The sequence below is a fragment of the Mastomys coucha genome, unplaced genomic scaffold (assembly GCF_008632895.1).
Source record: "Mastomys coucha isolate ucsf_1 unplaced genomic scaffold, UCSF_Mcou_1 pScaffold17, whole genome shotgun sequence".
Classification (NCBI taxonomy): domain Eukaryota; kingdom Metazoa; phylum Chordata; class Mammalia; order Rodentia; family Muridae; genus Mastomys; species Mastomys coucha.
Genome location: NW_022196899.1, coordinates 9777632 through 9790711, shown reverse-complemented (window position 1 = coordinate 9790711; position 13080 = coordinate 9777632). Strand labels below are relative to the sequence as shown.

General features: G+C 39.4%; 1 protein-coding gene and 1 long non-coding RNA gene across 2 annotated transcripts in view; one reads left to right on the top strand and one right to left on the bottom strand.

The window, feature by feature from the left end:
- Ca1 (carbonic anhydrase 1) overlaps positions 1-2368 on the top strand; it is a 37348-nt gene extending 34980 nt beyond the window's left edge. The window contains exons 8-9 of the mRNA XM_031376366.1: positions 1028-1183; positions 1933-2368. Of these exons, the coding sequence (XP_031232226.1) occupies positions 1028-1183; positions 1933-2049 (273 nt within the window). The 3' untranslated portion in view covers positions 2050-2368. The remainder of the gene's footprint in view (positions 1-1027; positions 1184-1932) is intronic.
- Positions 1-11420, bottom strand: part of LOC116094957 — a 60986-nt gene extending 49566 nt beyond the window's left edge. The window contains exons 1-2 of the long non-coding RNA XR_004120373.1: positions 11253-11420; positions 8537-8588 (exon numbers count right to left, since the gene is read on the bottom strand). This is a non-coding gene — a long non-coding RNA (uncharacterized LOC116094957). The remainder of the gene's footprint in view (positions 1-8536; positions 8589-11252) is intronic.
- Between the last annotated feature and the right edge of the window lie 1660 nt (positions 11421-13080).

Genomic DNA, 13080 nt, shown 5'->3' with positions numbered 1-13080 from the left:
AAAAAAAAAAAAAAGGGGGAGGAGCAATTATGCAGTATCAACTAAACATTTGCCCAGGTGAGGGGCCAGACAGAAAATTTCTCATTAGTTTAATGAAACCTGGTTCATAAACTGGGTGAAGAAGATTACAAAAAGAAACAATTTCAACACAGCCTTTTCTAGTAATATGGCTGAGATAACTCTGAAAATTAATTATAGCAAGCCATTTGCAACAGCATATTTATAATTTTCAAATTTTTGAAGTACCGTTCCCTCTAGAAGCTCGCAAACGACGTAGTGTTAGAACATCTTTTAGTAGATGTGTTACGTTATTTGATTAAAAAGAAAAATTCATGTCATCAGCTTCTCCAACTGCAGCTGTTCTATGGCAATCAAGAAAAAGAACAGCGCAGTTTCTACCACAGTCACGATTAACATTAGAATTAGAATTTTAAACATTCAACAAGAGCAAAATACTAAGCTACATACTGGGAAAGCGAAGACAAAATCGTCATTATGTGCCGGTGATACGTTAACTGTGTTACATGAAAAAACTCAAAGCAATCAACTAAAAAATGAAGTTGAAAACAAAAGTAAGGCAGAACTGGTCATATAAAAATTAACCTACAAATCTAACTTCATTTTTCTGTGTAGAAGTAACAAACTAATAAAGAAAAAAATCATCAGAATAAGTCAGAGGAAAACATAATTAATAGCCTTGGTGGTGAATGTGTTTGCCTCTAGAACAAGACAGAGTATCATTTCTAAACAAATTAAAATGTTTCCTATTGAAAATTAAGTGTCTTTTTGATAAACACAAATTACAGAAAAGTTTTAGCTTCTACTTTCCATCCACCAAATAGAGAGGAAGATTGATGTCAGAAACATTCATATAGTATTTTTCTGTCATTTGTGTTAATATTTACAAACATACCAGTCATGAAACAAGTACAGTAGAAAAATCAATTTAATGCACCTAGAATCTCTATATAACATATATGAGGGCATATAAATTCTATACCATGATATATACTGCTTTTGTTTCCAGGGAAAACGGGCTCCATTCACAAATTTTGACCCATCCAGTCTCCTTCCCTCATCTCTGGATTACTGGACCTACTTTGGCTCTCTGACTCACCCTCCTCTTCATGAAAGTGTGACCTGGGTTATATTCAAGGATAGCATCAGCCTCAGCCCAGAGCAGGTATCAATTGAATCTGATTTGTTTCTTGAGAAGGGTCTCTGAGTTTAAAATAATAATAATTATAAAATAGGCTTTTTTACTGTATGCATAAAGCAAACCTATGAGATTCTGAGTTCCTGCTGTTCTATATAAAGAAAAGCCAAAACCTGTTATGTAGCAGAGAATGTCAGAAATAATGAACACTCCTCGGAACCTCCGCCATATCTCTTGGTTGGCCTAACTTCCCAAAGGCAAGATAATTTTGGTTTTTCCAGCTAAATATCTAACAAAGTATCCTCATGGTTACTGTTTCTTAAGATGCTGTTGCTAGTTGGTGGATCAGCTTCTTTCCTGTTGTTTCTCACAACACTGTGCCCTGCTGTTAACTGATGTGAGTTAAGCAGAGCCACTTTACACTGAGCGCTACTATAGGCCCTTTGCATGGATTAACACATTGAATCTTACCGCCACATCAAAAAGGAAATGTTATGTGGCATTAAGGGAACTGAGCTGACATGCCACTTGCACAAGTTCCCCAAGCTAACAAAGAGAAGGCTGGTGTTCTGACAGAGCCATTGTGTGTTCCTCATTACACAAAATACCTGGTGCAGAGACAGGAAAATGAGTACAACCTCCTGCCCTCCCGTTAAGAAAACCACCTCGGTCCTCAATGGTTTTCTAAGCAACAATGCATTGACTTCGGTGGACACAAAGTGTTTTTGGGGACTTTAACTTCTTTTCACGTTTTAATAATGTGTTACCCCCCACAGCTGGTCCAGCTCCGTGGTCTTCTGTCCAGTGCAGAGGGAGAGCCAGCAGTTCCGGTTCTCACCAACCACCGTCCACCCCAGCCCCTGAAGGGGAGAACAGTCAGAGCCTCATTTTGAGTCCCAGCAAGGAGTGAGTCCTCAATGAGGACTTGGTCCCTCTCTACAGCAGCATCCAGTAAAGCGATCACTTTTAAGGAGCAGAATTATTTCAGTGCTGAGACAGTATACCTGCAAATTTAATCCATAGAAATAAAAAGCATTTATTCCTGATGCTTAATGCACACAATCTATAAGCTTGCCTAACTGTAATCTTTATGCATTTGTTTGTGCTTAAATCCACCATTTTGGGGGAATGTTTCATAATTACAACTAAGTGATTAGTTCTCTTTCTGCTCTCTTCATTTTAAATGAACCAATAAAATGGCTTTATCTCTTCTTTTTGCCTATTGTGCATTTATTTAAAACCATTAGGTTTCTCCTCCATTCACAGTCATGAATCTTAAGTGACTTTGAGTCTTTTGTCTCAATTGTAATTTGTAAGCTAAGAGCAGCCAAGGATGAAACACAGACACATCTATTTGAGTTAAGATGGTTTCTGGATTTAGTGCTTATGTGCTAGTACCACATTGCCTCATCTGTGTGTTCTCTGATTACAAAATTACATAAATGAATGAGTGAATGAATGAATGAATGAATGAATACATAAATAAATAAATAAAGCCTTTTCATACAGCAAGATGGTGCTTCTGAACAGTATTTCCACTTTCCCCACAAACATAAACAACATCAGTGTTTTTCTGCCACCATTATAACTGACAGGCTTGTAAGGCTTATCTCTGTTTTAAAACAGAGAGAGGCTGGTAAGATAGATCAGTCAGTAAAGCACTTGTTACTCAAGTACAAAGACCTGAGTTCAATCCCAAAAACCCATATGAAAAATACAGATATGGTGACTTGATTGTAAGCCAGTGCTGAGGGGTGGTGACAGGAATATCTTAGGGACTTCGTGGCTGCTGCAGATTGCTTGTATATGTATGGTGTGTGTGTGTGTGTGTGTGTGTGTGTGTGTGTGTGTGTGTGTGTGTGCTTTCAGGTGCATTTGTAGGTCAGAGTTCAGTATCAGCTGTATTCCTCATTTTCTTCTGTATTTTATTGAGACCTGTCTTTACTGAACCTGGGGCTCAATCAGTTGACTAGATTGTCTGACCAGGGTCCTCCTGTCTCTTTCTCCCTAATTCTGGATGTTAACGAAAAAAAAGCTGCCATAACCAGTTCTCATGTGGGTACTGAAGATCCGAATTCAAGTCCTCATGTTTGTGTGACAAGTACTTCACAGTCATAATAATGCCAATTCCACACCCCCAATAATTGCATTTTGATTCTAAAGCTATCATCCTGAGAGAGGAAGTGGTAGGAAAATGAACTGATTTTGAGAAATTTGTGTTTAAAGGATTCTCAGTATCTATATTTTAAACATTTTTTTTTTGAAAATAGACAATTTTAAAATAAGAATCATAGGAAGGACCTAGAAATTATTTGATTCTATAATTTGTGTTTTGTTTGTTTAAGGGAAAAATAGACCCCAGGATTTATGATGGGAAGGATAAAAATGTGACAGGAGACACATTAAGGGCACCCATCTGCTCACCCTAAGCTGAGTACCCACAGGCAGACTCCTTCTTCCTTCTTCATGGGTTCCCCATGTTTCTTTAAAGAAGTTGATATAGCAGCCATTGACAGACATAGAAGAGTCCTTGGACCATCTGAGGATTTCACTAACTTGTCCTTCTGTGCCCTCTCTGCTTGATGACTTTAGGTGGAATATTGACAATTATAAAAGGAACACCTGTTATTTTAAAATACTTGGCAGCTAACCTTTAGGTCAAATTCCCTGGGCCTCTCAGAAAGGCCTTGAAAAAAAAAAAAAAGAGTTTATTTGAACTGCAGTTCTCTGCTGTGTGTTCTACCATGTGCTTCCACCAGGATGGGAGCTTCAGCTCATCTTGCCTTTCAGGATACGGTCATCAGCATAACAGCTCTTCCTTCACCACCATGGAAGAACCTAGACCAGTGGCTCTCAACTTTCCTAATGCTGCATTAGAATGTAAGGATCTGTGTTTTCTTATGAAAAAGGTGAGCCCTATAAAACTGTCATGTGATCCCCCAAAGGGTCACAACCCAGCAGTTAAAAACTGTTGATCTAGATGATCAACTGGTGTCTCTTCTCCTGAGAAGTGTACCAAGAGAACAGATAGATCTAATTGGCTAAGATGAAAAGAATTTATCTTTCAATATGCAATAAAAAATTTCCAGGGCTGAGGAGATGACTCAGGGTGGTACAAATATGAAAACTAGAGTCAGGATCTCCATGACAGATGTAATGACCACCCATGATCCCAACATTCAGAAGGCAGAGAGACATCCCTTCAGCAAGCTGGCTGGTGAGCTCTTGATCTAGTGATAGACCATGCTTCAATAAATACAGTGAAGGAACAACCACAAGGATAACTAACATCAGCCTCAGGCCTCCCCTTATACATGTGCATACATATGTATATACATATGCCCCTACACATTCAAGCATTCACATACACATATGTGCATGTGTGCATACTGCAAAGACAAACAGGTAAAAGGAAAAAAAATAAGTCTATAACTTTACAGAAACAGATACTGGAGCCAGAGCACAAGCACTGGTTGGGTTGACCAGATGTGGAGTCCTACTTGTCTTTTCATACCCTTCATTTAAGCAACCATTTTTAGAAACCATCATAATTGAATTTGGATTATGGCCCATTTGGCCAAGCCATGAAAAGACAATACATATAATAAGTATGAATAAGAAAGGCTTTTACAGAGACAAGAAAATACGACCCCTCCTGCCAAATTCCCAATTCAAGTTCAGGCTTTGTTTTTGTAAATCTGTTCCCAATCAGATTTGAAAGGTTCCACAGGGTCAAATGAAGCAAAGAAAAGCAACACAGTAGTTAAATTCAATCAGATTCATCACTTTGAAGAACAAAAATATCATTTTGTACCATCACCATCCGTCTAAAGCATTCAAAAAGAATTCCAACATTCACCTTGAGCAAAATAGACAAGAATCATACCAAAGGTAACTGGAGGCCATATTTGACTTATATATGCACACACACACACACACACACACACACACACACACACACACACACTCACAAATACTAGCTAATGTTTAGTTGTTTGTGCTAATTCAGATGTTTGTGATCTAGTGCACCTGAGATGAACTTGGACCCAAGGAGACAACAACAGCCAGGGAGCAATTCATACAATGAAGGGATACCATCAGTCTAGCCTCACTGAGAGCCTGCCTGTACAGATACTCTTTGGTTCAGCAGGTTAAATCTTTTCATTATAAGAATGTAACTACTTTGTAACTCAAAGTATTGAAACACTTTATATAAATGAACTCAGTTAAACAAGGCAGCTGGGATGAGGTTAAAATGTCATAAATATCAAAGAAACAAACAAAAACCCAGGAACACTTCTTACTATACTCAGCATTGAAGCACTTATAACATCCCTACTCACCTATATATCCAGACTTCTCCATCAACCCAAACCCCTCTCAACAGCTTTATTTTCCTGGCATCTGCATCATCACCAGGGAAAGAAGTCACTGCTTCTCCAAGTCCATTATTTCCCACCAAGTCATCCATCTGTTTCTATTGCTACAGGCTCTTAATGATGCCATGCCTACATAACACATTTTAAATACCCACTTTGTATAAAAATCTTTCATTTCCTCCTTGTTGTGCAACAAATTCAAACTTTCTCAAAAATTTCCCTTAAGACCTGGCATATGTTCCAACCTAACGACTTAGCTCAAGTGTGCATGTTTCAGCCACAGAACCATGTCTGTAGTCTCTGAACAAGCTACACTACCACATATTGTGGTACCTTTCACACCTCCAGTTACAGATTTCATGGTTCCTATCTCCTTCAAGTCCAAACAAATACCCACTTCAACTAAAAGAAGCCCTTATTGCTGCAGGCTGTAGTTACATAGACCCTCAAACCTAAGCAAGGAAAGTTCCAGGTTATACCTTACATTTTGAGTCCTTAAAGCAGCATAAGAAAACAAAAATTAATTTACTGAAATGTATAAGATGTCTGTCTCTCCGCATCAGACAGTCAGACAAGGGCATCAGACCTGAATATCAGCTGCAATGACAAATGTGATCCTATCCAATAAAATACCTCTGCCCTTCTCTAGACTTGTGTTCTAAATGCAGAAGGCCACTGTGACAGAACAGCACAAAAGCTATTGGGTTACACCAACATGGATGCTGGAGACTGGTGAGGCTAGGGAGTGGGAGAGGACTTATAGTAAGAGTTGTTGAGCAAGAGTGAGCCCACAGTCATCACTCTGGTTTGCTGGCACATATGCAAGCTGATATTTGCAAACAGGTTCTTACAAAACAAACTGGCATTCCCAGTAGAGAGGTGAGCACGCACTTTCTTATTTGCTTATGTTCCAGGACTTTTCACAAATCAGTGAATATTCACAGCAGCTACACATAGCCGCTAAAGAATATTGTGCAATTTTAAAGAATTCACCCTAACCCTTGTACTTGAATGTTAGGTAGGCTAGAAGCAACATGTAATTTACTAATCCATTTGGCCTCTAAATGAACATAGTTTGCTTGCTACAGTTGGGAATAATTTTCTACTATGAAAATATTGAATGAAATGACGCAATTTTTTAAATTTATTTTTTATTAGATTTTTTTTTTTTTACCCTTCAAATGATATCCCCTTTCTCAGTTTTCCCCTCCGATAAAAACCCCTCTTCCCATGCTGGGCAGTGGAGGCGCACAGCTTTAATCTCAGCACTTGGGAGGCAGAGGCAGGTGGATTTCTGAGTTCGAGGCCAGCCTGGTCTAGAGAGTGAGTTCCAGGACAGCCAGGTCTATACAGAGAAACCCTGTCTTGAAAAAACAACAACAACAACAACAAAACCCTGTTCCCTTCCCCTCCCCCTGCTTACCAACCCACCCTCTCCCACTTTCTGGCCCTGGTATTCCCCTACACTGGGGCATAGAACCTTCACAGGACCAAGGGCCTCTCCTCCCATTGATGACCAACTAGGCCAACCTCTGCTACATATGCAGCTGGAGCCATGAGTCCCACCATGTATATACTCTTTCATTGGTGGTTTAGTCCCTGGGAGCTCTGAGGGTACTAGTTAGTTCATTTTGTTGTTCCTCTTAAGGGGCTGCAAACCCTTGAGTCCTTTCTCTAGCTCCTTCATTGGGGACTCTGTGCTCAGTCTAATGGATGGCTTTGAGCCTCTATTTCTGTATTAGTTAGGCACTGTCAGAGCCTCTCAGCAGACAGCTGTATCAGGCTCCTGTCAGCCAGAATTTGCTGGCATCCACAAATCCACTTGCTGGATTTGATGATTGAATATAGGAAGGATTCCCAGTTGGGACAGTCTCTGGATTGGAAATGAATCAGTTTTTAACTGAAGTAGAAATTTTATTTTTAGGTAATGCTTGTAAGTCTTTTTATTGTTCATCTTATATTGTACCTTTTAAAATACACTACTGTGTATGAAAAGTAAATGTGGGTGTTGAGAAGTAACTCCACTGCTTGTCTAGCATGCATGAGGCACTAGGTTTAATCTCCAGCACCATATACATCAAACAAGAGAATCAAGAACAAGAAGCAAGAACCATGAAGCAAGAGAATCAGCAGTTCAAGGTTATATCTTGGTATACAAAGTTCAAAGCCAATTATATCATCAAAATATCAATACATCAGAATTTGCCTCAAAAAAAAGTTTAAAAAAACATTTTTTAAAATGGAATTAGAATTTTAAATTTTGTGTGTTGTTTTCACTGTTAACTTGTTAAATTTTGTTAAAATTTTACTTTGGTGTTTGTGTGTTTTGAGATAGGACCTCATATGCAGGTTGGCCTTGAACTATGTATCCAAAGGGAGATTTGAAATCCTGATCCTTTAGACTCACCCTCCTGAGCACTGGTATTGTGGAAGCCATCAAGCCCATTAAAGTTTTAAAATATTTTGGAAACAAATGTTTTTTGGACATTCAGGATATCTCTGTCAATAGTTAACAAATTATGTGAAATTTTTCATAATTAATTATTTTATTAAAATTAAGAGCAAAATATTTGTGGGGTAAATTAATTTTACATATGAACTATATTTAGTTTTTATTTTATCCTTTACCCAAATATTTCCAGAACTGAAAAACAACATACAGAAATATCCACCAACTTTTAAATCAGCTGTTTTTATATGGCCTAATTTTTAATGATATAAAATTCATAGTTTATATTCAGTTACTAAAAAAATGGCTTTGTGAAAATTTAACATAAGTGACATGTGTCCCTCTTCATACTTCTCCATGGCCTTTATGATGTTCAAAGATGGAATGAAGACTTTCAGCTTGCTGTAACCTGCCTCTAGACCTCAGTATAAGTCAGCCATTGGTACACAGCTGTTGTGTGTAGTTTTTTGGTTTTTTTTTTACACTACTGCCTTTGCTCAGGGAACAGGTGAGCTACTAGTTCCTATCCAGCTTCCCTTATGCTCTACCTACCTTTGCTTTGGGAGGTGACCATGATACCAGACTTCTCCTGAGATCCTTGAATCTGCCAATAAAAGACACACACACAGTTTGTTCCTTTACAATTTGCCTTCTAGGCACAATTGCTGGGCACTACTATTCTCTGCCTGGAAAAGCATGCTCTTATCAATTTCTTAACTCAGTCTCTTCCACCTACCCTAAACTTACTGTCTAATCCCATCTGGCCCCTGCCAAACATCCATGACTACCTGCATGTAGAGGCCCCAGGGCCCTGCTCCTCCCATGACGTCACATAGTTGCTTCATTCCTCTTGTTCCAAAGCATCTCAAAAACTCCTCTCCTCCCTCCCTTCCCTCAGCCTGCCTCCAGCGACCCAGAAGTCCCATTTCTACCTTCTATCCAGCAATTGCTTTCTTTACTGACAAATCAAGAGCCAGTTGGGGAATAGGACCTTAGCATCAGACCCACCCTTTACACATAGCATGGCATTAGGATTGTTTGTTCATAAATATTTTCATGACAAAACCAACATTTTCTCAGAAGCAGAGACTTCATCATCTCTATCACCCAAATGCCTATGATAATGCCTGGCATATGGCAGGAGTGAAATAAATTGCTTAATAGATAAGAGAGAACCCTTGTTTGAGAACATGAATTCCTGAGTGTAAAAATCCCCATTGAAATCTAGGCTCTCATAATATGTCTTGGCTTCATTTTGATTTGTTTTTAAGAATTAGTCTCATCATGTATAGGCCAATCCTCTTACCTCAACCTCCAGTTTGCTGTGATTATGAATGTGTCATCTCCTTCTGTGATGGTGTCTCTTAACTTTTGCTAAGAACATTAGACACACCCTTGCCTCCTAGACTCACGCTGTCTTTGATTATCATGAAGTCAATAATTATCATGGAGTCAATAACCTTGGCAGAGAGAACATTCCCCAAAAACCTTAGTGGTGTGGCAGGGAAATGCTAGTGATCCCCAAAAACACACACAGGAGCCAATCTGATGCAACTCACAGCAGGGTCTTTATTCTATTCGAGCTAGCTTGGGCCGCTCCAATGCACAACTGTCACGGGATGGTTTTGGTGGTGGGGGAGCCCCGAATGTCTATCAGGGCAAGGATTTATAGTAAGCAGCAAGCAGGGAATACATGTGCAAGCATCTAATTTGGAAAGCTCCCATGGCCTTTAACATAATGGGCTGGTGCTGGGAGTCATATCATAAACTTAATTTCTGCTCCCCTCCACATTGATGGTTGTTAAGCAAGGGGTGGGCTTGTAACCTGGGATACAGGTTTGTTGGGGGAATAACTTGGAGACACTGGTCTTGTTGCAGGTGTAACTTGGAAACTCTGCTCCTGTTGGGAATTAGCCTAGAGACTAGAGCTAAGCTCAGGTTCTGTTGGGGGCAACTTGGAAACTAATGCTAGATACCAGCCTGTTAGTCTACCTGAGTTCAAACTTAGATCAGGTTCTCTAAAATGGAGTCTGAATTGAAAAGCTTTGGCATCTCATCAGCAGGAAGAATATTTCCCGATGGAGGAACATAAAGTAAATTGTGTACATTATTATACAAATGAGCCTCATATCTAGCAACTATCAACACTCGTGGAGGTGCACACCCTGCTTGCTCTGCTTCACGGGCAAAGACTGTGTAACACTGTCCCTTCCGCAGCTGCCATTCAGGACTCTACACACAAGGCAGCTGTTCACACTGCATCCACCGTCAGGAAGCAGCATTGAACACTAGTGCCCAGCTCACTGTCCCCTTTGTATTCAGATCAGTTCCCCAGCCCATGGAATGGTGCTTCCCACATTCATAGTAGAAAGCATGGAGTTATGCTCCCCACAGTTAATCTAGTCTAGACATTCCTTCACAGATGGGCCCAGAGATTTGCTTCCATAGTAATTCTACCCATCAGCTTGTTCATCAGGACTAACCATCACATCATCTGTAAAGCCCACCCTCGTCTGTTGGGTAAACAGTGTTTCCAGATTCTGAGGGTTAAAATAGAGGCAAATTTCTGGGCTATTTATTCTTCACAGGAGAATGTCACAGTTTCAAGAACTACTGTTAAAATGAGGATATACCTCAAGGTTGTGCTCATGCTGAGGCCTTCTCTGGATATATGTTCTAAAAAGATTCCTTATGCTCTCAAAATTACCACCTGGCTTGCATAACCACAGGCCAATGCTCTACATTTATCAAGCTCAAACTGATCCTTATTGTCATTTCATAAGACAATTATTTATTATTATTATTATTATTATTATTATTATTATTATTATTATTACTGTTATTATTTTTTGGTTTTTCAAGACAGGTTTTCTCTGTATAGCCCTGGCTGCCCTGGAACTCACTCTGTAAACCAGGCTGGCCTCGAACTCCTCCTGCCTCTGTCTCCCAAGTGTTGCGTCCAGTCTTTAAGCTCATGCTGGAGGTTTCTCTGACTCTCTGAGAACTCTTCTGACTCTCCTCTACATCCTTTATCTGCTTACCATGCACCTCGTAGGTGAGCCAACAGCTGCTCCCATGCCCCTGAAGGGAAGAGGCAGCACACCATCTACAACAGGGTTGACTCTTGTTTCTGTGGAATCTTCAAGACCCATGGCAAGCACATCATGGACCCAGGGGTCACCCTGGACAATCTTCCATCATCTTAAAAATTATGATTCCGAATATGTGTAAAAAAAAAAAACTATAAAATAAGATAATTCTAAAATACCTTAAGGGTTTCATGCCATCCTCGGGTAGTAACTTCTACTCAAGTCGGGAAAAGTATCCTGCTTCCATAGTACTTTGGAGTTTATTGGGTTCACTCCACTTATTCTGTTTCTGGGTGACTACTGCCTTCCTGACTAGAGGCACACACTGGGCAACTGGCCTCCAGACATCTCCCTGGCCTTCTGATCTCTTAAGTTTCTTCCTTACGGAGTCATCATTGTCTCTGAGCAAATCCTTTTGTGATGACCTCTGACCTTTACAAAATGCCAGCCGACTATTTCAAGTCGCTAATCGCTTGCATCACATGGAGAAACCTGAGTCGATCCTAGCAAACACTGGCCCCAAGCCAAAGAGATAGGTACATACTGAAACTGAAGCTTGCCGCACACCATTCTATCTCTCCAGTTAAGTTCTGCTGAGTCTCAGTCTAGGAGAAGATGGCTGAGGTAGTGGCAGAGACACTGTCGCTCCGCTGCTGCTCTGGAGTTCTAGAGAGAAGAGCTGACAGTGCTAAAGGCCACAACTCCGGATGCATGTGTACACATGTATGTATTCATGTATGTCCATGAATACGTATTTGTGTATGAGAGTATATGTGCTTAAGCATGTATGTGTTCATGTGTGAATATGGACATCTGCCTGTGTTCACTTGTGTGTGCTTATGTATAGATGTGCATTTGATTATACATAAGTATGTGTGCATGCATGTTTGAGTTTGTATGTGTGCATGTGTACATTCTACAAATCTGTATAGATTTGTATCTGTGTATACATTCATGTGCATTTTATGCATGTGTGTATTTGTTTATGTACACATATGCATGTGTGTTTATGTGCCTCTCCATGGCAGTGTAGTGCACTGTGGAGCAGCTACCCATGGCAGGACAAGGAGATTCTGAATGCCCTACACATTTTAAGAGCACCCAGGATTTGTGTCTGTGATGATAAAGCAAAGATTTGCTGTTTAAACACGTATTGAAATAGTACAAAGAATAAACTATATTTCCTTTATTTTTACTCTTTAATCTTTTAAAATGTGACCATACACTGAATCACATGCAAAGGATTACATTTAAGAATATTTTTCTATTTAAAAAACTTAATACATTAATATGATTTTCACTATTTGACATTCTCCCTCCCAAAAGTTTTTGAACTTGTCATGCTAGAAACACTGTAACACTGTTTTGTCTCCCAGTGCCCATCATAGAACCAGGCATACAACCAGGATGAAAGAAGGGGTAGTTGATTAAATAGATAGCAAATATTATGAAACAGCCATTGTTTGCTTCTCATTAACCAATAACCTATTTATGCTAACGCATTCATTCTCAAATATTCATCCAGCGATGACAACATCCGAGTGCTGCGTCAGTTTTGAAGTTATAGACATAAAATACACAGACCTCTGCCTTCAAACACCTGAGCCAAGCACAAGTGGGAGCTGTAAAATCAAGAACAACAGCCATGATTATAAGCCAAACCCATTTGAGCAGAGATGAAGAATGCCCAGTGGGGGAGTCGAAGCTGCAAAAGAAGGCTCTAAAAAAAAGACTACGGTGGTCCTTATAAGAAGAGAAAGAGAAAATGAAACTGCACATGTCTGGAACTCTGGCTACTTGGGAGGCTGAGAAAGATGGGTTACAAGTTCAAAACCTACCTGGACCACATATATATACATAAACATATATACATGTATATGTATGTGTATATATGTATGTATATATATACACTTATATGTATATGTATATATGTATGTATGTATGTGTGTATATACATATATATGTATATATATATATGTATAGGTATAGGTATATATATATATATAT